Source organism: Lathyrus oleraceus, chromosome 6, assembly GCF_024323335.1.
Source record: "Lathyrus oleraceus cultivar Zhongwan6 chromosome 6, CAAS_Psat_ZW6_1.0, whole genome shotgun sequence".
Classification (NCBI taxonomy): Eukaryota; Viridiplantae; Streptophyta; class Magnoliopsida; order Fabales; family Fabaceae; genus Lathyrus; species Lathyrus oleraceus.
Genome location: NC_066584.1, coordinates 246578128 through 246603927, shown reverse-complemented (window position 1 = coordinate 246603927; position 25800 = coordinate 246578128). Strand labels below are relative to the sequence as shown.

At 40.6% G+C, this 25800-nt stretch overlaps 1 protein-coding gene across 1 annotated transcript; it reads left to right on the top strand.

Annotated features, from left to right (window-relative positions):
• Nucleotides 1–7345: 7345 nt before the first annotated feature.
• LOC127094981 (probable serine protease EDA2) lies at nucleotides 7346–8232 on the top strand (the record flags this gene model as incomplete). Its single annotated transcript, XM_051033736.1, has 1 exon — nucleotides 7346–8232. A coding segment is annotated over one exon (636 nt), but the record flags the coding sequence as incomplete, so codon positions are not given.
• Between the last annotated feature and the right edge of the window lie 17568 nt (nucleotides 8233–25800).

The following is a 25800-nucleotide window of genomic DNA, read 5'->3' as shown; positions in this document are numbered from 1 at the left end:
TTCATTTGAACTTTGCTTTGCTTTGCTTGTGGTTGGCATACCACTTAGGTATAATCCCTATTCTTCATGTAGTCTGGAAGACCTGCTGTTATTGGCAGGCACCTGTCTGAAGCCCTCCTTAAGAGGCAATGTTTGTGGTTGTTTACTTTTGTGCCAAGCAGGTTAAGTCCTCTTAAGAGGCAATTGGCAGATAAAAGGGATGTGTAATCCATCCCCTGCTACTCAGTTGTGTCATTCATCCTGCTCACACCCTGTATTGATGCACTTTGAATAAAAAACCAAAAATCTTGTATATAGAGTCAGTCATTGTGGAGAAGAGTTCCTTCATTCTGAATTCCCACATCTTCTATTGATTCAAGCTCACCCAGGCCCGGGTTAAGAGCTATGAGGCATAACCCTCATCTCCATTTCATCTGCTCACCCTAACTCTCAATGTTAGAGGTTAAGAGCCTGACTACCCATTACAGTATCTGGCTTGTTTGTCAAGGTCGATATGACCCCTTGACTAAAGCCTAACCTTGCTTGAGCCCCCTTGGTTGTGTATAGTGTGTGCTATTTGCTTTTGATGTTTATCTGCTTAGCTTCTCATCTCCTTTCTGTAGGAGTCGTATGATCAACTTTTGAGGAAGTTGACGTACGTAGAGATAGACTTGAGTTGACTCACTGCCTGTGTGAGTCACGCTCTTGTTAGAAACCTCAACCTAGGACTATTATGGATTACATGATAACTATTAGGCTCGAGTCAGTCTCCCTTCTAGTTTGTCATTTCCCGGTCTCTGGTTAGGATAGAAGTTTCTCCCCTGTTCAGGGGAACTACGTCGCCCTGATCCTCATACCAGATGAGGTACGTAGGCAGGAGATGAGCAGATCTCTCCGGGCGCCCTTTTCTTTTTTCAACCCTCTTGTGTGTGTTTGGAGTCTGACGTAAGCCCAGCGATTGGCAGTCGGTTTCCTGTGTGTGTTTGCTTGTTTGGAGTCTGACGTAAGTCCAGCGATTGGCAGTCAGTTTCCTGTGTGTGTTTGCTTGTTTGGAGTCTGACGTAAGTCCAGCGATTGGCAGTCGGTTTCCTGTGTGTGTTTGTGCGTTTGGAGTCTGACATAAGTCCAGCGATTGGCAGTCGGTTTCCTGTGTGTGTTTGCTTGTTTGGAGTCTGACGTAAGTCCAGCGATTGGCAGTCGATTTCCTATTTGCGTTTCTTTTGTGGAGTCGGATGTAAGCCCAGCGATTGGCATTCCGTTTCCAGTTTGTGTTTGGATGTTTGCTCTGACGTCTCAGCGTCTCCGTTTAGCGTTTTGTTTGGCGTGCGTTAGCCGAACTACGGTAGCTCTGATTCTCATTCCAGATGAGATACGTAGGCATAGGATGCGATATCCTAGCGAGCCCTTTTCCCATTTCCCCGAACTACGTCGACTCTGATGTCTGTGTTCGACAGACTACGTAGGCCCAGGATGCGATATCCTGCCGAGTCCGCTTCTTCCGTCTTTCATCTGTGTTTTATTCCAGCGTGTGTGCATTCTCTGAGCAGTTTGAGCAACTTTATTCTATCTTTCTGAGCGTGGATCCCGTCGAGTACGAAGGACGTGAGGGGTGCTAATACCTTCCCCTTGCATAACCGACTCCCGATCCTTGCAATCTCTGGCCGTAAGACCATTCCTTTCCAGGTTTACTTCGAGCGTTTCCTTTCCCTCCTTTGGGATAAATAACGCACTGTGGCGGGTCTATTTGTTTGTTTTTTCCCGCCGGTTGTTTCTCGCGGATGCGACAGGAGGCAACCCACGAGTTCTAAATTTTTAATTCATTTTATTTTTAATCAATAATTGGTAGACTCGGTTAAGAGAGGACCGACAATCAATGTGCCATTATATCAAAAATTAATCCTCATGTGTAAATGTTCCTTCAAAGGGCACCACCTTTCTATTTTTCAAGAAAAATAATGAAAAATAATTGTTTTAAGTACATGATGGATTACCCGTTAAATAGATGATGGATGTCATGCCTTCTAAGAGCGTTGACGGGAAGGTCGTCATCTGGATGACACCTGTCAGGCTATTAAGGAGATGTTTTGCTGCTTTTAGTTCCCTAAAATCACTTATTCCCCAATGCTGGCGGGCAAGGTATTATGCACCTGACGCTAGTCAGATTGTTAAAATTCGCTTTTTCAACTTAATTGACTGTTCCTCATCATTGTTACCATTTAATCCACTTAATTTCTCTTTCCAACTTCCAACCATTTTTCTCCCCCACCATTTTAAAAACACATACCATTTTTCTCCCCGTACCCTTTTTCCACACTTTCCTTTCTTCTTCATTCTCTATCATCTCCATCTTCTTCACAAAAACTAAAACAAATCCACTAATATTCAAACTTTAACCAACTCCAACTCCCTTATTTCTCTACCAAATCCAATTCTGAGACCATCATTCTTCTCCCCATTACCCCCTCTTTCATCTCCACCATTCAAAAACCAAACATCCATCCTTCCAAAAATTCACAAATCCGAACCTCCGTCTAAAACACCTCATTTCTACTTCCATCATGCCTCCTAGGAATGAAGTGGACTATATGGATATCATTTTCAAGGAAGGAAGTGACCAGCAGTAAAGGTTTACATCTCTGTATCGGCGTTCGATCACTCCTACGAGGTATTCCAATAATTCTTGCTTACGCTCTTTAGCATTATTTGATAGCGTATGTTGGATACTGTCTAGATTATGGTGGGATTATTTTGTTACTTTAAGACACCCTACGTATGAGTGACTCATATTATAGTTCCTCGGCTCATACTCCTATGCCACTAGTCCCGTGAGCCAAGGCTCAATCGGGACTGTGTGGTTTAGAATGTTCAATATGGACTATCAATTTAGTTAGGATCAGATTGCTGCCATGTTACGATTTCTGTACGATGTTGGTATTACCTGTGAGGTCCCTCAATATGGACCTTGGTTTGTTGATTTTGGCCACCTTTAGGAGCAGATAACCGAGGACTATGCTACTGACATGGAGGGGAAGAAGTATTCCCATATCCATAACACGAATATTAGATAGTTTAGGTAGATTTTAGCGCATACTATTTTTGGTTGAGATTATAATGGTATTGTCAACTCTAAGGAGTTATTATGTATTGACTGCGTGTTTAAAAACACATTGGTTCATTCTGTTGCGTTCATGCTGGCCCACATGTGTTCAGTCTCGAACATTAAAAAGGGGCGCTATCGCCATTAGAGAATTCATTACCTTCATTGCTCACGCCTTGCACTTAGAGGCTGAGTTAGCGACGCTGGTGTCTCTCGCTAACAGCATGTCCCTGGACATTCATTCTTTCTAGGCGCAATGCTTGATTAAATACAAGAGCTAAGGTAGGTACCACTTGATGGTTAATAATATTGTTGTCAGGAGCACTACTTTGCCATGCATGGCGCACACTGATGTGCAAGTTGAGGCCAATTGGCTTTATGACTTAGCGGTCGACGAAAATGCCAAGGATGTTGCTATGGACATAGGTGCGGGTGGTGATATCAACGATGAGTCAGATCAAAGAGAGCGACACTCCCTGACACCTTTATACCTTACCCGCACCCCATCTCTTAGGTATCCCACTTCCCCACCCAACTTTTCCCCTCTTCCACATTATTCCCCTACACACAGTGCACCACATTATTCTGATGCTTTTGTACGTTCATCGTCATGGCATCAGTCAACCCAAGAATATGATTATAGTACCTTTAGACATGAGATAGATGACTTGAGGTATTAGATCCATGCATGCAATGATGCTGATTCAGAGCGTACTCACATGTTTTATGACATGCACCAACATCAGAGTGATATGATGTCGCGCACACAAGCTATGTAGGCATCTCAGGATACTATTGATTACTTATATGTAGAGCTTACATGATGCTGAGACTCATAGTCAGGAGATGATATAGAACTTGAGTCAGCAGTTGCATGACATGATGATAAAGATGGATCACAGGGAGTCCATTGAGACTCAGAGATATGACATGCATAATAATATGCTAGGATATATGCTTTACTATTTGCAGGGTTTGGGTATGCCACCTCTTGAGCGCTGACCCCACCATGGTCGAGGCCAAGGTTGGTGTTCATTTTCCTTCTAAATAGGTTCTACCTTCCTCTCTTATTCTTATTTCCTTACACTGGTGACAATGTAGGATTTAAGTGTAAGGGATGTGTTTAACGCTTTTATTTACTTTTACCGCTTTTCTTTATTTTTCTATCTTGTTTTCTTTTGTTTCCTTAGTTTAGTTTTATGCTATTGGTTATTTATATTGTGTAGCATAGTGTATTGAGTCATTGCATGTGTTATCGAGTCTTTTAAGCATGATTTTTTGCTTGTAATTAATTTTCCTGAATACTTGAGCCCTACCGATTTTTTTAAAAGACTTAGGATGCTTAGCATGATTTGAAAGTATATAGATTAAAAAGAGAAGAGAAACTAAGTTGAGGAGACTTGGCAGAATTTGAAAAAATTGGTAGTACCCGAACATCTCAGGCCTCCCAAATATGCATGTTAGTTTAAATTCCCATTGAGCCTTAGTCTTGAACTTCTATTTGGTAGTAATCCTCGAGTAGTTTTTATATCTAGTCAGACACCCTCTATAGGCACATGTTTAAGTGGGTTGGTCGACGAATAATAAGTGAATGATCGGTTGTTAATAATGAAAAAAATGAATAAAATGGGAATATCACATTTACTAAGTTAGGTGACCCTCTGTCGCTATCGAGGTTTTTGAATAATGAACCAGATAGACTGTAACAAAAGAATGAACTCACTCTTAGAGAAGAGAGAAAGGGAAAAGCAGAAGAGTCGCCACCGAATTTTATATAATTTTCTCGTAAAAGGGAGGAGATGGAAAATAGTCGATAAAACCCTCATAAAGGAAAAAAGAAAGGATAAAGGATTAATCTCGCAACCAAGATTGGGTTCGAAAGTCGACTATGCAATGGGAAGGTATTAGCACCCCTCACGTCCATGGTACTCCATGGGAACCATTTAAGTTGTCTGCGTGCATGGATATTTATCTATAAATTTTCTTTATTTTCAAAAGAGTGTGAAAGAATGAGAATTAGGTTTTTTATTATTGTGATCGCCAAGGATTGGGGCCTTTGTGCCTACGTATCATTCATCGGGTGATGAAGAATCAGAGCTCTGTATTTTGGAGTAGAAAATGTTTATGGGTTGGTCGATTTTACCTTTGAGAAAAGGCTTTTCGATGTGATGCCCTAAGGCACAAAAAATAAGTTTGATGGGTTGTGTTGTTTTTACCTTGAAAAAGAGTTTATAAAAAGATTGTTTGTGATTAGATTGCACTAAAGTCTATGGGAGGAGGCGAATATTCTAGACAAACAAGCCAAGCGTCTTGTGTCCAAAATAATCAGAGTAAGGGTAGGAGAGCTCCATCCTTACTCATTCCCTACCATTTAAGGCCCGTGGCTAATCATATTTTTATTGTTTTTTGAGTTTGATTATGAAAATTCTGCTTGACGTTGGATCAAGGGTTTATTGCTTTGAGTATTAAATTGTTATGAACATTGTCATACCCCGATTTTGGTCCTGAATTTCTTTCCATGTTTTTCTCATTTTTTATTTGGCACTTGGCCTAAAATTCATTTTTGCATACATTCATAACCAAAGGCAACCATCCATTTCCAAACATTGTTTATTATCTAGCTTTTTGATCATAGTGTTTTTTGATTACAAAATGGATTTTAGTTATGACTCTTTTTTTCATTTTTCAATTTTAATTTAATTAGTAAATTTAATTCCAAATTTCAAGTTAATCTTAATTGTATTTTACTAATGATTCAAACTCTAATTGATTTTTATTCCCAAATGAATGTTAGAGTTGATATCAAAGTAATTTTAAATTATAGATTGATTCGATTTTAATTGGTTTTGTTGATTTTTTTTTATTTTAAATTGACATTTTGATTATTCATAGATTTATTTCTAAAATCCATATTCATTTCTATAATCACAAATTCATTTCATTCAAACCAAGTTTGCTACAACCTTAAAATCATAAGTAATTTTTTGTTATTAAAACAAGCATTTTACATAAGCATTACATTATGCCTCATTGGTTATTCATATACATTTTATTTTATGCTACATACATCAAACTCCAAACCACATATTCCAAAACGTAAACAAAACATTAGTCAACATTTTCACCTTGACCTAACAACTTCTCCTTTCATTACAAGTGACAAAGCACCAACATTAGCCCCATTCTCCGATCTCACACCAAGCATAACCATATCTACATCAACACCTATGAATGAAATGGTTGCTGTAAACTCTGTGGATCCAGGTAGTAAGAATCGACAATGTATAACTTACATTGAAGCCAAAGGAAGACAGTGTGTGAGATGGGCAAATGAGGGAGATGTATACTGTTGTGTGCACTTATCCTCTCGTTTTTGGGCCGGCTCAGCAAACGCCGAAAACCCGGGTCAAGTTGATACTCCTATGTGTAGTGGTACAACTGTTGTGGGTACTAAATGTAAGCACCGGGCTCTACCTGGGTCGTTATACTGTAAGAAACATCGGCCTAATGCTGAAACAATACATGTCTCGAGTTTACCCCAAAGTACTATGAAGAGGAAACATGAAGAAAATTATACTGGTTCAGAGAACATGTTCTGTAAAGACATAGTATTGGTAAATGGCGAAGGTTCACTGCAAGTGGATCCAGTTCCATATATTGCTGGTAATTCATTACATGGAGTAAACAACTTGTCTGAGAAGCTGGTGCATTCTGAAACGGGTCTGTTGCAATGGAGGCTCCAATCTGTATAGGGTCTCCTCCATTTGATAATAAGAATCCTGGTAGGGAAGCTTCTAAGTGCTATTCCTTATACTGCGAAATCCACCTTCCAAGTTGGCTTAAATGAGCAAGAAATGGGAAGAGTAGAATAGTATCAAAAGAAGTTTTCTCAGAACTTTTGAGGGGCTGCAACTCGTGGGAGCAAAAGATACATCTGCATGAAACCACCGAACCTGCGGAAACAGAATGAGTTTAAGGAAATGCATTAGTGTTTAATTTGCCGGCTTACCGATGGAATTCGCCCTATACTTCCTTCAAACGAATTTCATGATGGAATAGGCATCAAACCGGGCTGGTCAAAACAACATCCAATCTGCAAAAAACAGCTAGCATGGCTAATTTCGTTTCCTTCCAGTCCATATATCTCTAGCCGGACTGTGTTTCAGACTGGTCCCAAGTGCAGCCAACTCATGTTGAGGTTCTGATTTTAAATCTTCAAACCTGCAGCACAAGGACAATGCTGTATATTGCAAGACAAAACATGCTTAAATATCTGTGTTACAAGAAACCACTCGACTTATCGAACAAAAACTAGCAACTAATGGAAAGGCACTGAAGGCTTCTTTTAATGCAGCTAATCTTGAAAATGATGGAGACTTCTTGTATTTCGTGGCTGATGCTTCTGTTATAGCGTTTCAATATGGAAATCCGGATATATTATGCAAGCCTCTTGTTGAAGCAAAGAAGCACGGAGATGATTTGGTGGAAGCTTATGACAAATTTATCAAAGATTTTTTCCTTAAATCTGAAGGTAGTACACAAAGTTATAACCAACAGAACTTGAAGAACACTGCTATCATTGAAAACAGTGCTGATAAATTATGGTGGTTTCAAGTTTGTACTAAAGTTGCATACTTTCAGGTGGCTCCTTCAAATGACAGTATACGCTCCCACAAAGTTGACACGAGATACCATTTGGACCTTTGCAAAAATGTCTTTGGAAAGGGCATATATCCTGATGTTGATGCAACTAATTTATACTATGGAGACACAAAAGTTGCTGGTTCCAAAATAGTATTCACAAATGGTTCACAAGATCCTCGGCGTCGTGCATCTAAACAAATTTCATCACCCAGCATGCCTTCCAAAGGTTGTATTAGAGTTTATGGATTTATAGCCACTTGACTCCGGTGTACGAAATTGAGCCTCTTGAGAAGTTTACTGATGCCCATCTTGATCAATGTCTGTGGCAACAATAGTTATCTCTTTCCCAACTGGATAGAGCCCGCAGATTCGGAGCCATCACCGTTTTGGTTTATAAGTGATATAAACAATTTGTGAAGTATGCTACAGACCAAGTCTGAATTGTCGAGAAGATTGATTTAACAACATTAAATGGGCTTCTCCGTTTGGTGCTAAATCACAACACTGCAGATGTTTTGTCTATTCCCCATGAACCATCAATTCACTCCCTGTTACTCAGAATGTTTATTCTGCAGATAGAACTGAGCAGAAATTTGTTGTACCTCTCCCTCAGAATATAAAAGATGGTGTAGAATCAGCTCCTGAAGTATGCGCATAAGGTTTTTCTCGACCCCAGGATACATGGGCTGATGTTGAGCTAGTTTTGAAGGTTATGACAAGAAGTAGAAAGTTATTATTCAAAGAGAGAACTAAGAGGCTTGAAGAATAGAACGGAATGTTTGCTGCTAGGAAGTTGTGCCTTGTATTGGACCCAGACCATACACTTTTCAATTCGGAAGTTACGGCAACACGTCTTCTAATCAATGTTACACCATCCTCACACATCCAAACTGAAATCACGAGCCACCCAAAACCGAGTACACCAACAAGGCTGTGAGAAAACCGAAACCAATGCTTCAATCTTCACTGCAGTAAAAAACACAAATTAATTAGTAAAAGAGGCAGAATTCCAGAAAAATCCCAAAACGGGATAGAGACAAAACTCAAAGAGAAAGTTTGAGTTCATAGTACCGTTTCCGGTTTGTAGCGTAAAACAGGATAAAATTGATTCTGAGCACACAAAAGCACTTCTGGAAATTTTCTCCATTGAACCTTTGGGGGACCAAATCAAAACCCTAAGCTGTGAACATAAATAGAGAGAAGAAATCAATGAGAGAGGATGAAAATTAGGAGGAGGCGGAATTGAAATTTCAAAGCAAAAAAAACCTAATCCTAAAATACAAGAAAACCAGCGTTTGAAGAGGGGAAGGGAAGATTCGTGCATTACCTGAGCTCGCCGTCACCGTCGAAGGTGAGCCTTTTCAACCGCCTTTGCCTCTGTTTGCATGTAGAGCGAAGTTTGAGAGAGAGAGGGTTGAACGCGAGAGAGAGGGTTGAACGCGAGATTAAGTGAGCGATTGAGGGAGATTGGAGATTGAGAGAGCGATGAGGGAGCGATTCCATTGAGAGCGTCGAGAGATTGAGAGAAGAGAGATTGAGAGCGGGTACGCGTTTGGGAGAGAGCGAGGACGATGGACTGTTCTTGGTTTCCATTTCTTTTTTTCTTTTTTTTATTTTTAAACAGAGATAAGCGTTGAAACCATAAAATTTTTATGTTTTTAAATTTCCTAAGTTTTCATTTTTAACTTCCCAAGTTTAATAAATATTCTTTTTCATTTTCAACTCATATGCTTTTGAGAAACCCAACAGCCAGGCGGCTGGGTTTTTTTGTTGGTAAATCAACAGACCTTCATTATTGTTATTTTAGTTCCTTTTTTTGTTTTTATTCCGATCTAGTCTGGTTTATATGTTTAAGCTGTTATCTAGATGACAACTAATGATAAATGGTCTAGTGGAGAGGGGGTGGTTTCTATGGTCTTTAGTGTAGTGGGTTCGATACCCGTATTGAGCATTTTATTTTCTTTTAGCATTTTATTTTATGTTTATGTTTTTATTATACTCATGGTTGATCTGCTTTCTTTTAATTTCATCATTCATTCAAAACCATTTTAAAACTATAAAAATCATATTTTTCTCGATTCAATGTCGAGCCCATTTTCACACCCTTGTAAGTCGATTGCTTTTTAAGCATCGCCATCAACCTCACATAGCTTACTCTTGGGCTTTCTTACAATGAGCCGGTTCTCTTGCACTTACACTCATACTTTGCATTATTTGTTGTTTGGGCCCGATTTAATTATTTCATGATTTTGAATCCCCATTTGACAAAATGTACCCCACTCCCCCGATATGTAACAATCTTGTACTGTTTTATTTCTTTATTTGCTTGACTGTTTAGTTAGATACTAGCACAAGAATAAAATCAACAATTTCAAAAAATACAAAAATATGACTCGATCCAACGTCGAGTATTTTCTCAATAAACAAATCAATTCATTTCTCCCTCCTATTCTATTCCATTTCTTCCAAACTTTCATTAAACGCTTGATTCAACGTCAAGCCATTTTTTCTGATAAAAACTCAAAAAATATTAATCTACAGTTAAGACCCTTTCAATAAAGGTGGAAATGGAACATGGTGTATACCATGCACTCCTGAGACTAGGATTCGAGATGTATATCTCGCCAATCCTAGCTCTCGCCATCATCTAAATTTATCCACTTTGCTCTCTCAAACAGTTATTCAAATTTCTCTTAAACGTCCACCAATACTTGATCTAGGGTCAAGTCATTTTCACAACAAAACTCAAAATACCTAATTCTTATTTAACATTTTTTCAATAAAGATGGAAATGGAACATGGTGTATACCGTGCACTCCTGAGGTTAAGATTCGAGACGTATGCCTCGCCTATCTTAGTTCTCGCCATCATTTAAAATTGTCAATGTGGTTTTGTCAAACCCTTTCTCAATCAAATCTAAGATACCTAAATCTTATTTAACACTTTTTCAATAAAGGTGGAAATGGAACATGGTGTATACCATGCACTCCTGAGACTAGGATTCGAGATGTATATCTCGCCAATCTTAGCTCTCGCCATCGTCTAAAATTGTCAATGCGGTTTCTTCAAACCCTTTCTCAATCAAAATTCCAAAATACTTAATTCCTATCTTAACTTTTTTCAATAAAGATGGAAATGGAACATGGTGTATACCATGCACTCCTGAGGCTAGGATTCGAGATGTATATCTCGCTCATCCAAGTTCTCGCCATCACTCAAAATACATCCAACCGATCAACCTCTTTTCTCGCCATCGTGCGACTAATCAAAGAACCCTTTTCATAAATGAAAGATATATTGTCTTAAGGTGATACGAAACAATGTTTCGGCCACGATTGTTGAGTCGAGATAAGTGACGCTTTTCCGAATGTAGATTTATAAATCCGTTCGATGTATGGTATGCGTCCACTCCTCATCTGTTTTGGGTAAAACAATGTTCTCGTCGATTAATACAATATAGCTTTCGCTAAAATCGACCAACAAAAAAACATTTTTCTACCCAGAACTACGTAAGCCTTGATTTCTCTTTTGAGATACGTAGGAGCAGGATTTGTAAATCTTGTCAGGCCCACTAATAAAAAACTTAGGTTTAGTCCTTCGTTAAAAAATCCAAAAACATTTCTTCTCCCTTATATTCTTTCTTTCCCACCTAATAACTTGAAAAGCCTATCATTTCAAACTAACATTAACGCACACAACTGACCTAATGGTTCCCGTTGAGTACAACGGACGTGAGGGGTGCTAATACCTTCCCCTTGCGTAATCGACTCCCGAACCCTGATATTGGTTGCGATGACCATATCTTATCCTTTCTTTTGTCTTGGGTTTTATCGATATTTCCCCTTTCCTTTTTAGGAATAAATAAAGTTCGGTGGCGACTCTGTTCAGTCCATCATTGCGAGCGTGCGATCGCGCTTCGCTTTGAGGTCGTATCCCCATTTTTTCGAGGTGCGACAGATGGCGACTCTGCTGGGGACGTACTTGTTCCCTAAGCGAGTCAAGCCTAGTTAGGACGTTTGTGTACCTTTGTTTGTTTAATTGTGTGGCTTTTCTTTATTGTTTTATTATCTTTATCGTTATATTGTTATATCTGTTGGATATTGGTTCTATTGTGATTGTTGGTACTTGGGTATTTGATTGCAAACCATGTGGGAAAGACTCTACACCCGAGTCTAGAGTGAAAAAACATAAGATAAGATGATGGTTGAGTAGTACAGACTCCCGAGGTGTATACTTCGTAAGAGTCGATACGAGAACCTCACTTAGAGTAGATCTTTTTGCAAATATTGTCGCACGAGGTGTATACCTCGTAAGCTTCGATGTTTCAAAGGGGTCCATGACTCTAAGAACCTTTTAGAACATTGAACCTTTGGCCAACTAGAAATGATGGTTACGTAGTATGGATTCCCGAGGTGGATACTTCGTAAGGATCGATACGAGAACCTCGCTCAGAATAGATTCCCTAGATGGAGTTGACGACCGGAAAGTATTTTCCGTAAGCGTCAAACAGTCTTTTGAATCCATGACTCTGAGTACCCTGTCTAGAACCCAGTCGATGGTTGCGTAGTGCGGACTCCCGAGGTGAATACCTCGTAAGGGTCGGTACGAGAACCTCACCCAGAATAGATTCCCTTGATGGAGTTGACGACCGGAAAGTATTTTCCGTAAGCGTCAAACATTCTTGTGAATCAATGACTCTGGGGATCCTTTGTAACAAAGCCCTAGATCATACCCGGTGAGAACCCCGTTTTGGAAAGCAATCAAATTTATCCATACCTCGGACCTTTGAACCTATCCAAAAAAAAAACAAACAAAAAAAAAACATTGCATCCATCCATCCATTCATTGCATATGCATAAAAAAGGCAAAACTCTTAGTTGTTTCACATTATTTCAGGAATCCAAGACTTGTTAGCAAGATGAATCCTGAGAGAAGAGGCACTTTTCAGTTCAAATACAAGAACGTGGACCTTACCAGCCTATAGAAGTTGAGTGCCAAAGTAACACCCCTCAAACTCAACAGCTTCGTACAAAACTATGGAAGAATTTTGGACATCCTAAATGAGAAGATAGACATGATGACCACAGTGACTATTGCTCAATTCTATGATCCACCTCTACGTTGTTTCACGTTTTCTGACTTCCAGTTGGCTCCTACCTTGGAGGAGGTTGAGAGGATCATAGGCCGGAACTTGAAGGACCATAACCCATTTCCTAAGCTCGATGAAGATATTCCTCCCAAGAGAATAGCTTCAGCTTTGGGTCTGAAAGTTTCTGAAGTCGTGGATAATTGGGATGTGAAAGGACCTTTCAGTGGTTTTTCTAGGAAGTTCTTGGAAGATCAGGCCAAGAAGATGGAAAAAGAAGGGAATTGGGAAGCCTTTTATGCTGTGTTAGCTGTGTTGGTATATGGGATAGTCCTCTTCCCAAATATTGACCATTTTGTGGACCACCTGGCGGTGAGAATTTTCCTCTCTAGTAAACCTGTACCGTTCCTCTTGGCAGATATCTACTACACTCTCCATGATCGTTGTAACACCCCGATAAAATAAGATAATTATTTAATTTAAGTTAATATTATATTTATTAATTTAATTAAATAATTTAGAATATTATTGGATTTTATTATTGGAATATATAAGTTGGAATAAGAAAAAGAGTTTCATTTGGTAAAGAGGGTTTTCACGTGAAAACAGAGAAGCGGCAGAGAAGTGGAGAAAGGGCAAAGAGGAAGAGCAAGAGAACGAAGGTTGGAGAAGAGAAAAGCTTGAAGCTAAAGGATTGCCGGATTAACTCAGGTAAGGGGGGTTTATCGTCGTTTAATGGGTATTATGGGTTAACATGTAATGGGTAGTGATAAGCCGTTGATTTGACCCTAATTGGATTATGAATGTTGAAAAATTGTGATGAATAGATGATGTGAAAACTGTAATTGAATCTGTATTTGGGTTAGTTGTGATTTTCCGAACGTATAGCTTTTTACGGAGTCGGAATCGGAGGTCCGAAAGTCCTCCAACGGTGGAAAATGCGGAGAATTCTGCGTCCGTTTCGCTGTTAGCGCAGGGACAACTTTCTGTCTTGCGTTAACCGGTTAACCGAGGGCGTTAACCGGTTAACACTGTTTTGAATTATGGAAAAAATTGCTGTCTGTCTTGCGTTAACCGGTTAACCCAGGGCGTTAACCGGTTAACACTGTTGAGTTTTACCAGAAAGCGTGTTCTGTCCTGCGTTAACCGGTTAACCCAGGGCGTTAACCGGTTAACACTGTTGAAAAGTGGGAAAATTGGTATTTAAATGTTGTGTACATATTTGATGGTTGGCCTATATCGGTGTGTGATATAGTAGGGATCATTTCCCGTTGTTTTGAGTAGTATAGGTATTAGTAGAGGGTGCTAATACTGTGATTGACTTATTTGGCATGACATGATATGATTATGTGATAAATATGCTGATGATGTGTGAAAATATGCATAATGTTGTGAATGTATATATTATGTATGTAATTGTGGATGGACTGTTTTATGGCTTAGAGTGTGAGCATATGTCCATTGTGGATCGTTGTTGATGGTTGTATGCTAGGTGATTTAGCATGCATAGTGTGGCCTTTATGGTGGTAGCTAATTCCCATGGTGAGGAATTAGTGAGTTAGTCATTGTGGACTGTTGTTGATGTTTGCATGCTAGGTGATTTAGCGTGCATAACATAGCCCTTGGGGTGGTAGCTAATTCCCATGGTGAGGAATTAGTGAGTGAGTCACTAGGTCTCAAATGAGTGGGACTAGTGAGCTTGGTAGCCGTACCTGGATTTGGTCGGTGAGGTTGAACTATGTGTTCACGAATAGTCGGTACCGTATGCATGGAGTCTCATTGCATAATGTATGTATGGCGTATAATATGAATGGATGTGTTCCAATATTATACGTGTGTTTTGTGGTTGTGTTGAGTATGAGTATGAGTATGAGTATGATTATGAGTTTATGTTGCCGTTGCTGAATGTGTGATATGATTAGGGTGATGAAATGTGTTAATTTACTTAACATTACATGATATTTTATAATGCTTATTATATCGATTGAGGAACTCACCCTTACAACTATTTTTCAGGTAACGAGCAGTGATTGAGTAGGAGCTAGTACTTGGAGTCTAGTGTAGTTCCTTAGTGGGTCATGCTCTGGTAGATGTAACATCGGGAAGGGATGTTTTAATTGTTTTATTGTTGGTTGTTGAACCAGTTTACATGTAATGTGTTACATGTTTTGCATGATTGATTTGATTTCTATCCGCTGCGAATTATGCAATGTTTATTTTGATTAAATAAAGAGCATGACAGTTATTTTGGTGAATGGTGTGAAGTGATTGTGTGACACCCTTAATTGCATATCTACTCTGATATATATTTGTTGTTTTAATTAAATATTTGGGGTATTTTAAAAGGGTGTTACAGGTGTGGTCAGGCTGGACTTCGTATCCATGAGTGTACCAGTATTGAGAAGAAGTGTTTCAAGTGTGGAAAAGGTGGTCACTTGGCTGCAGAGTGCCGGTTGAAGACTGTGACTTGTTTCAACTGTGGAGAGGTGGGTCATATCAGTCCACAGTGTCCTAAGCCGAAGAGAGAGAACCAGTCGGGAGGCAAGGTCTTTGCTTTAACGGGTTCTGAGACTTCTGCAGATGATCATTTGATCCGAGGTACGTGTTATATTAATGGCTTTCCTCTTGTAGCTATTATTGACACCGGTGCGACTCATTCCTTTATATCTTTGGATTGTGCTGTGAAACTTAAATTAGAGATATCTGAGATGCATGGAAGTATGGTGATTGATACTCCTGCGAAGGGTTCAGTGACTACTACTTCAGTTTGTTTGAATTGTCCTTTGAGTATTTTTGGTAGAGACTTTGGGATGGACCTTGTGTGTCTTCCACTAGTGCAGATTGATGTTATCCTGGGTATGAACTGGTTGGTGTTTAACCGAGTTTATATCAACTGTTTTGATAAGACTGTGATCTTTCCTGAGATTGAGGAAGGAAAGAGTTTGTTTCTATCAGCAAGGCAGGTGAATGAGGCAGTAGCAGATGGGGCAGAGTTGTTTATGCTGTTAGCACTTTGGAGGCTAAAGATAAACTGGTGATTTGCGATCTAGCCGTGGTGTGTGATTTTCCTGATGTGTTTCCTGAAGAAGTGAATGAATTACCGCCAGAGCGTGAAGTTGAGTTCTCGATTGATTTGGTACCTGGTACTAGGCCGATATCGATGGCTCCGTACCGTATGTCTGCTGTTGAGTTAACTGAATTGAAGAGTCAGCTGGAAGATCTGTTGGATAAGAAATTTATTCGTCCGAGTGTGTCACCGTGGGGTGCACCAGTGTTATTGGTTAAGAAGAAAGAAGGTACTATGAGGTTGTGTGTGGACTACAGGCAACTGAATAAAGTGACGATCAAGAATCGGTATCCTTTGCCGAGGATTGATGATTTGATGGATCAGTTGGTTGGTGCGAGTGTGTTCAGCAAAATAGATTTGAGATCGGGGTATCATCAGATACGTGTGAAAACTGAGGATATTCAGAAGACTGCTTTCAGAACAAGGTATGGACACTATGAGTATTTTGTAATGCCTTTTGGTGTGACTAATGCGCCTGGAGTATTTATGGAGTATATGAATAGGATTTTCCATCCGTACCTAGACAAGTTTGTTGTGGTATTTATTGACGATATTTTGGTGTATTCGAAATCTGAAGAAGAGCATGCTGAACATTTGAGAGTGGTTTTAGGAGTTCTACGAGAAAAGAAGTTATTTGCTAAACTCTCTAAGTGTGAATTTTGGTTAGAAGAAGTTAGTTTTCTTGGTCATGTGATTTCAAGAGGTGGTGTTGCTGTTGATCCTTCTAAGATAGAAGCGGTATCTAAGTGGGAAGCTCCTAAGTCTGTTGCTGAGATTCGAAGTTTCCTTGGTTTGGCAGGTTATTATAGGAAATTCATTGAGGGATTTTTTTAAGTTGGCGTTACCGTTGACGATGTTGACTAGAAAGGGGCAAGCGTTTGTTTGGGACTCAAAATGTGAAGAAGGTTTCCAAGAGTTAAAGAGAAGGTTAACTACTGCTCCTATTCTGATATTACCAAGGCCGTCAGAACCATTTGAGGTTTACTGTGATGCTTCATTGTTGGGTTTGGGTGGTGTGTTGATGCAGAATAAGCAGGTTGTAGCTTATGCTTCGAGACAACTGAAGGTTCATGAGAGGAACTATCCGACACACGATTTAGAGTTGGCAGCTGTGGTGTTTGTTCTGAAGTTATGGAGGCATTACTTGTACGGGTCAAGATTTGAGGTTTTCAGTGACCATAAAAGTTTAAAGTATTTGTTTGATCAGAAAGAGCTGAATATGAGACAGAGGAGATGGTTAGAGTTTCTGAAGGATTATGACTTTGGTTTGAATTACCATCCGGGTAAAGCAAACGTAGTGGCTGATGCATTGAGTCGGAAATCATTGCATATGTCTATGTTAATGGTTAAGGAATTGGATTTAATTGAGCAGTTTAGAGACTTGAGTTTGGTGTGTGAGAGTACTCACAATAGTGTTAAATTGGGAATGTTGAAGTTAACGAGTGGTATTCTGGATGAGATTAGAGAGGGTCAGAAATCCGATGTGCTTTTGGTTGATAAGTTGACTCTAGTGAATCAAGGTCAAGGTGGTGAATTCAGAGTTGATGAGAATGGTGTTTTGAAATTTGGTAATCGGGTGTGTATTCCGAATGTTACCGAACTTAAGAAGAGTATTCTTGAGGAAGGACATCGTAGTGGCCTGAGTATTCATCCTGGAGCTACGAAGATGTATCATGATTTGAAAAAGTTATTTTGGTGGCCGGGAATGAAAAGAGAAATTGCGAGTTTTGTTTATTCTTGTTTGACTTGTCAGAAGTCAAAGATTGAGCATCAGAAGCCGTCTGGGCTAATGCAACCGTTGGTTATTCTAGAGTGGAAGTGGGATAGTATCAGTATGGATTTTGTTTCGGGTTTACCGAGGACGATTAAGAATTTTGAAGCTATTTGGGTGATTGTTGACAGATTGACAAAATCGGCTCATTTCATTCCGATCAGAATGGATTATCCGTTAAAGAGATTTGCTGAATTGTATATTGAGAAAATTGTAAGTTTGCATGGTATTCCGTCGAGTATTGTTTCGGACAGAGATCCTAGATTTACATCGAAGTTCTGGGAAGGTTTGCAGAGGGCTATGGGAACTAAGCTGAGATTGAGTTCTGCATATCATCCGCAGACTGATGGTCAGACTGAGAGGACGATTCAGTCACTAGAGGATCTTTTGAGGGCTTGTGTTTTGGAAAAGGGAGGTGCTTGGGATTGTTATTTACCTTTGATTGAGTTTACCTACAACAATAGTTTTCATTCGAGCATTGGTATGGCACCGTTTGAAGCTTTGTATGGTAGGAGATGTCGGACACCTTTATGTTGGTATGAGTCCGGTGAGAGTGCTGTGGTTGGACCGGAGATTGTTCAATAAACTACGGAAAAGATTAAGATGATTCAGGAGAAGATGAGAATTGCTCAGAGTCGTCAGAAGAGTTATCACGACAAGAGGAGGAAGTCACTTGAGTTTCAAGAGGGAGATCATGTGTTTCTTCGCGTTACTCCGATAACTGGGGTTGGTCGAGCTTTGAAGTCGAAGAAGTTGACACCTCGATTTATTGGTCCTTATCAGATTTTGGAGAGGATAGGGGAGGTAGCCTATCGTATCGCTTTACCGCCGTCACTTGCGAATTTGCATGAGGTTTTTCATGTGTCTCAGTTGAGGAGGTACATTCCTGATCCGTCGCATGTGGTCCAAGTAGATCATGTACAGGTGAGAGATAACCTGACTGTTGAAACATCACCTATGAGGATCGAGGATCGAGAATTGAAGCAGTTGCGGGGTAAAGAGATTGTTTTGGTAAAGGTAGCTTGGGGAGGACCAGCAGGTGGCAATGTGACTTGGGAACTTGAGAGTCAGATGAAGGAGTCTTATCCCGAGTTATTCGCTTGAGGTATGTTTTCGAGGACGAAAACTCTTTTAGTGGGGGAGAGTTGTAACACCCCGATAAAATAAGATAATTATTTAATTTAAGTTAATATTATATTTATTAATTTAATTAAATAATTTAGAATATTATTGGATTTTATTATTGGAATATATAAGTTGGAATAAGAAAAAGAGTTTCATTTGGTAAAGAGGGTTTTCACATGAAAACAGAGAAGCGGCAGAGAAGTGGAGAAAGGACAAAGAGGAAGAGCAAGAGAACGAAGGTTGGAGAAGAGAAAAGCTTGAAGCTAAAGGATTGCCGGATTAACTCAGGTAAGGGGGGTTTATCGTCGTTTAATGGGTATTATGGGTTAACATGTAATGGGTAGTGATAAGCCGTTGATTTGACCCTAATTGGATTATGAATGTTGAAAAATTGTGATGAATAGATGATGTGAAAACTGTAATTGAATCTGTATTTGGGTTAGTTGTGATTTTCCGAACGTATAGCTTTTTACGGAGTCGGAATCGGAGGTCCGAAAGTCCTCCAACGGTGGAAAATGCGAAGAATTCTGCGTCCGTTTTGCTGTTAGCGCAGGGACAACTTTCTGTCTTGCGTTAACCGGTTAACCCAGGGCGTTAACCGGTTAACACTGTTTTGAATTATGGAAAAAATTGCTGTCTGTCTTGCGTTAACCGGTTAACCCAGGGCGTTAACCGGTTAACACTGTTGAGTTTTGCCAGAAAGCGTGTTCTGTCCTGCGTTAACCGGTTAACCCAGGGCGTTAACCGGTTAACACTGTTGAAAAGTGGGAAAATTGGTATTTAAATGTTGTGTACATATTTGATGGTTGGCCTATATCGGTGTGTGATATAGTAGGGATCATTTCCCGTTGTTTTGAGTAGTATAGGTATTAGTAGAGGGTGCTAATACTGTGATTGACTTATTTGGCATGACATGATATGATTATGTGATAAATATGCTGATGATGTGTGAAAATATGCATAATGTTGTGAATGTATATATTATGTATGTAATTGTGGATGGACTGTTTTATGGCTTAGAGTGTGAGCATATGTCCATTGTGGATCGTTGTTGATGGTTGTATGCTAGGTGATTTAGCATGCATAGTGTGGCCTTTATGGTGGTAGCTAATTCCCATGGTGAGGAATTAGTGAGTTAGTCGTTGTGGACTGTTGTTGATGTTTGCATGCTAGGTGATTTAGCGTGCATAGCATAGCCCTTGGGGTGGTAGCTAATTCCCATGGTGAGGAATTAGTGAGTGAGTCACTAGGTCTCAAATGAGTGGGACTAGTGAGCTTGGTAGCCGTACCTGGATTTGGTCGGTGAGGTTGAACTATGTGTTCACGAATAGTCGGTACCGCATGCATGGAGTCTCATTGCATAATGTATGTATGGCGTATAATATGAATGGATGTGTTCCAATATTATACGTGTGTTTTGTGGTTGTGTTGAGTATGAGTATGAGTATGAGTATGATTATGAGTTTATGTTGCCGTTGCTGAATGTGTGATATGATTAGGGTGATGAAATGTGTTAATTTACTTAACATTACATGATATTTTATAATGCTTATTATATCGATTGAGGAACTCACCCTTACAACTATTTTTCAGGTAACGAGCAGTGATTGAGTAGGAGCTAGTACTTGGAGTCTAGTGTAGTTCCTTAGTGGGTCATGCTCTGGTAGATGTAACATCGGGAAGGGATGTTTTAATTGTTTTATTGTTGGTTGTTGAACCAGTTTACATGTAATGTGTTACATGTTTTGCATGATTGATTTGATTTCTATCCGCTGCGAATTATGCAATGTTTATTTTGATTAAATAAAGAGCATGACAGTTATTTTGGTGAATGGTGTGAAGTGATTGTGTGACACCCTTAATTGCATATCTACTCTGATATATATTTGTTGTTTTAATTAAATATTTGGGGTATTTTAGAAGGGTGTTACAATCGTCATGAGAAGAAGGGAGGAATCGTCTTGTGTTGTGCACAGTTGTTACATGCCTGGTTCAGATCCCATATGCCCGAAGAAGGTCCTTTTGTCTCCAAGGAACTCAAGCCCTTCCAGAAGTTAGCTTCCCTCACCTCTAGTCATGTTAAGTGGTATATCAGGGATTGGGAAACCGAGAATGTGATTGTCAGCATTGGAGACTTCCCCAATGTGCCGTTGATAGGAACCAAGGGTTGCATCAACTATAACCCCATGTTATCTCTAAGGCAGCATGGGTACCCTATGAATGGCCCTCCAAAAGCTGAAGCTCTAGAGCCTTTCATCTTACATGGTGTTGAAGCGGATCATCCCATGGTGAAAAAGATCAAGAGGTCTTGGCAAGCAGTTATCAGAAAGGGTAAGGAGTTGGGTAGGAGAAATGTCATCGCTCAAGAGCCTTACACTTGTTGGGTTAGAGAAAGGGTTCAGATGATTAAACTCCCTTATCTATTTGATCCCTCTATCTATCCATTGGTTCCTGAGCCAGAGCCCATATTACCTGAAGATGTAGAGAAGCTCAACAACCGTATCAAAGAGTTGGAGTTGGAAAATGCTGATTTGAGAATCAAGCTTGGCCGAGTCTCGATAGAGAATGGGAACTTGAAAGACGATCAACAAAAGAAGGACAAAGAGCTTGAAGTCTCCAACAAAAGAGCTAGAGAGTCTGAAGCAAGGAGAGAAAAGTTTGGACAAGCGCTCTATAGCACTAAATCTGTGTTCAAATCAAAGGAAGAGGAGTTGGATAGAGCTTTACTCCGGATTCAAAAACTCAACAAGACTCTAGAGCTGACCCTTGAGATGAAAAGAGAAGCACGGTTGATTTCTGAGATTCGTACTCGTGAATTGGAGAATACCATTCAGAAATACAAGGATACTCTCGAACGTGAGAAGTTGAAGACTGAAGAGTCAGAAAGAGTTTGCACACGGTTGAAACATCATTTGGATCGAGCCGATGCTAGAATCCAGGCACTTGAAAGTGGGGATCAGGATGCTGCCTATATGGTGTTGCTAGGTGAATGCAGATATTGGAGAAACCTCTATAGGGACATAGAGGTGACCAAGGCTGAAGACGTGCGTATCATTCAAGATCTTCAAGGGCTTTACACTGAGTGGAAGGGCAAATTTCTGAAGCTGTCCGGATTTGCGAGTTCCATCATGCAAGAGCTACCTGAGAAGCTGCAAGAAGCTGATTGGTGCATGTGTCCAGAGAACACCCCGCATCAAGTCTTTAATTTCATTAAGTTTTGTAAGGCAATGTTAGAAGGGTTAACTACCGACCTTGCTACGGTTCGGAAAGCCCATAAACCATGAGCACGTTGTTTGTATTTGAACTTTGATATGAGATTAATGAGAAATCGCTTTTGAGATTCATTTTATTGTGTTTCATTATTATTTTAAATATTTGCGAACAAGTGTTGTGACATTTTTGAAATGAATGATTGAAACTAACCAAGAGTTTTGCAAACAAAATGCATCCATACATACATTCATGCATTTTCAAAACAGAGTCTCATTCTGTCCTTTCTTCCTCCAGTTTCACGCTGAATTTTCAACACCAATATAATACTCGTGCCAGAGCTCGTCAAAGGATGGCAGATCAAGAGCATGAATTGGAGCGAGTGAGCTCAGAGCTCGAAGACCTGCATGGAAACATGGGTCAGGTCATGGAAATATTGCAGGTCATCAGGGCAAAGTTGGACGCCCAAACAATAGTTGTTTCAGAAATCGCCGGTCCAACGATTGAACCCCAACCTGCAAGGACGGTACCAACAACCTGGCCAACCTATGGTCTACCTCCCGGTTTCACGCCTACAGTTGAAGGTGCACCTGGTTTTGCACCATCTGCTCAACAGACGGCCCCTCTACCGACCATCAATGAAAACCATCCAGTGGTTCACACGTTCGCACCTCCTCTCGTTCGGGCACATGTGCAACCCTATTTTGAGGATCAACAACATGCTCCAGACTTTTCAGATGAAGATGAGGAAAGGCAGGAAGACCTAAGAGGGATGAAGGAGAATTACCAGCTGCTTGAGAAGAGATTGAGGGCTATGGAGGGCGACCAAGTTTTTGGTGCTACAGCTAAGGAGATGTGCTTGGTGTCGGGTCTTGTGATTCCTGCGAAGTTCAAGACCCCAGATTTCGATAAGTATGAGGGCCACTCGTGTCCTAAGAGTCACCTTATTATGTACTATCAAAAAATGGCTGCACATGTAGAGGATGACAAGCTTATGATACATTGCTTCCAGGACAGCTTAAGGGGTGCTCCCTCCAAGTGGTACTTAAGCCTTGATCAAAGCAGGATTCGTTGCTTCCAGGACTTATCTGATGCCTTCATCCAACATTACAAGTATAACATGGATATGGCCCCAGATAGGAGACAACTGCTCAGCATGTCCCAAAAAGATAAGGAGTCTTTTAAGGAATACGCACAACGATGGAGGGAAGTGGCCTCGCAAGTCGAACCACCTCTGGCTGAGAAGGAGTTAGCAGATTGGTTCATGGATACAGTCAAACCTGTGTTCTATGAAAGAATGGTGAGTAGCGTATCTGCGAGCTTCTCTGATCTGGTCGCCGTGGGCATAAAGGTCGAGTTAGGACTGAAGAATGGAAAGATGGTGACTACCTCTGAAACATCTGGTAGTAATGCCAAAAAGTTTCCTGGAGGGTTTCAAAGAAAGAAGGAGGGTGATACGAATGCAGTGTCAACCAGTCAAAGGAGGAGTCATTCATGGAAGAAGCAACACCAATTTTCTCAACAACAACCGATTTATCCAGTACAATATGTTCAACAACCATATGTGGCAGCAGTCACACCAAATTTTAACCAACCACAAGCTCATGTTTATCCACCCGCTCAACAAGCGCCAATATACCAACAGGCACCAGCGCCACCTGCTTATCAACAGCCGAGGGCACAGGCTCCTCGTCCACAAAATCCTCAAAATCAAAATAGGGTACAGAGAAGTAGACTTCCATTTGCTTCAATCCCTATGACATACACTGAATTGTACCCATCATTGCTACAGAAAGGGTTAGTGACTCCCAGATCTTTGGGTCCTCCACCAAATCCTTTGCCTCCGTGGTACAATCCAGATGCCCATTGTCCTTTCCATGGGGATGCCCCTGGACATGATTTAGAAGGATGTTATGCTTTAAAGCATATTGTACGAGACCTGGTTGAGAAGAAGATTCTTTCATTTCGAGACGTCGGACCCAATGTCAAGAACAACCCTTTGCCAACACATGGTGATGTTAATGCCGTCGAAGATGCTTCTGATGTGTGTGTAATCAAAAACGTGGAAGATGTTAAAACTCTGTTGCTAGCGCTTCATGCAGGATTGGTGAGGGCTAGATTGATTGACGCATGTCACAATAGTTGTGAGGAATGTGCCCTTCAGCCAAAAGGATGTAAAGTGGTACGAAATGACATTCAGAATTTGATGAATCAAGGTGTTTTACAAATTTCTGGTCCAACAATAAATGAGGAAGTTTCGGTCATTGAACCTGTTTTTAACATACCAGAACCGTTTGAGGTGACTTATCACAGGAGAGACGTTGTTCATCCGTCACCCGTGGTAGTTTGCATGCCTACCCCATTTCCTTTTGAGAGCACCAAGGCGGTACCCTGGAAGTACGACATAACAGTGGTGGATGGAGTGGTAGATGGAAAGCCCAAAATTGCTGAAAGTAAGGAAGTTTTGGAGAATGTTGACACCGACATCACCAATATCGCAGGGACAAGCAGAATGACCCGCAGTGGTCGGATTTATACTCCCAATTTTGATGTGAACCCTCAAGAGCCAACAAGAGGAGCTGCAAATGTAAATCCTACCCCAGAACAGGGAGGGGCACAACCGGCTGTGCAAACAGATGAAGCAAGTGAGTTCCTAAGGATAATAAAGAAATCTGACTACAAGATAGTTGATCAGTTGCATCAAACGCCATCAAAAATATCTATCTTGTCTTTGCTTCTGAATTCCGAAGCTCACAGGGAGGCTCTGCTGAAAGTGCTTGCTCAGGCTCATGTTACCCAAGATATAACGGTCGGCCAATTCGATGGAGTGGTCGCCAATATCACGGCCTGCAACACTCTAAGCTTCAGTAATGAAGAGCTGCCCAAAGAGGGGAAGAATCACAACCACGCTCTGCATGTATCCATAAAGTGCCAAGAAGATGCCCTGGCTAGAGTTTTAGTTGACACTGGATCGTCCCTCAATGTTCTACCAAAGAGGGAACTCGCTAAATTGTCTTACCAAGGTTCGGAGTTGAAACCTAGTGCGCTTGTGGTGAAAGCTTTTGATGGTTCACGAAGGACAGTAGTTGGGGAGGTAGAGTTACCGATACAGATTGGACCGCATGTATTCCCCATCAATTTCCAAGTCATGGACATAAATCCAGCTTATAGCTGCCTTTTGGGACTCCCATGGATACATGCCGCTGGGGCAGTAACTTCTACTCTACATCAAAAGATGAAGTTCGTTGTCGATAACAAGCTCGTTATTGTCTCAGGTGAAGAGGACTTTATCATCAGTCAACTCTCCTCTTTCCGTTACATTGAGGCCGATGAGGATGCCTTAGAAACTTCTTTTCAAGCACTTGAGATATCCAATGCCACACTTGAAGAGGTTAAGGATCCTGTTGAGAAAACCAGTTTGTCATTCGCCTCTTTGAAGAGCGCAAAATCAGCAGTTGAAAGTGGAGGCCCTGCAGGTTGGGGGCAAGTCATCAACGTCAATGAGAAAAATGACCGTTTTGGTTTGGGGTACAAGTCTTCTGCTAATGAAGGAGCCCTGGTCCCTGCAAAGGACCGTGTGCGGAGCATACAAGAGGTTTTCCTGAGCAAAGGATTTATCCATGGAGATCAAGTTGGTGCAGTGGAAGATGACACTGAAGATGGAGAAACATCAAATCTGATATACCGGTGTGAAGCAGCCCTGACAAATTGGGAAGCAGTTGAGATTCCAGAAGTTTTTCCTGTGTCAAAGTAATTGTTGTTTTCCTTTGTGTTTTGAAAATCCTTAGTTCTGCCCAAGGCTAATGGATCATTTGTAGGGC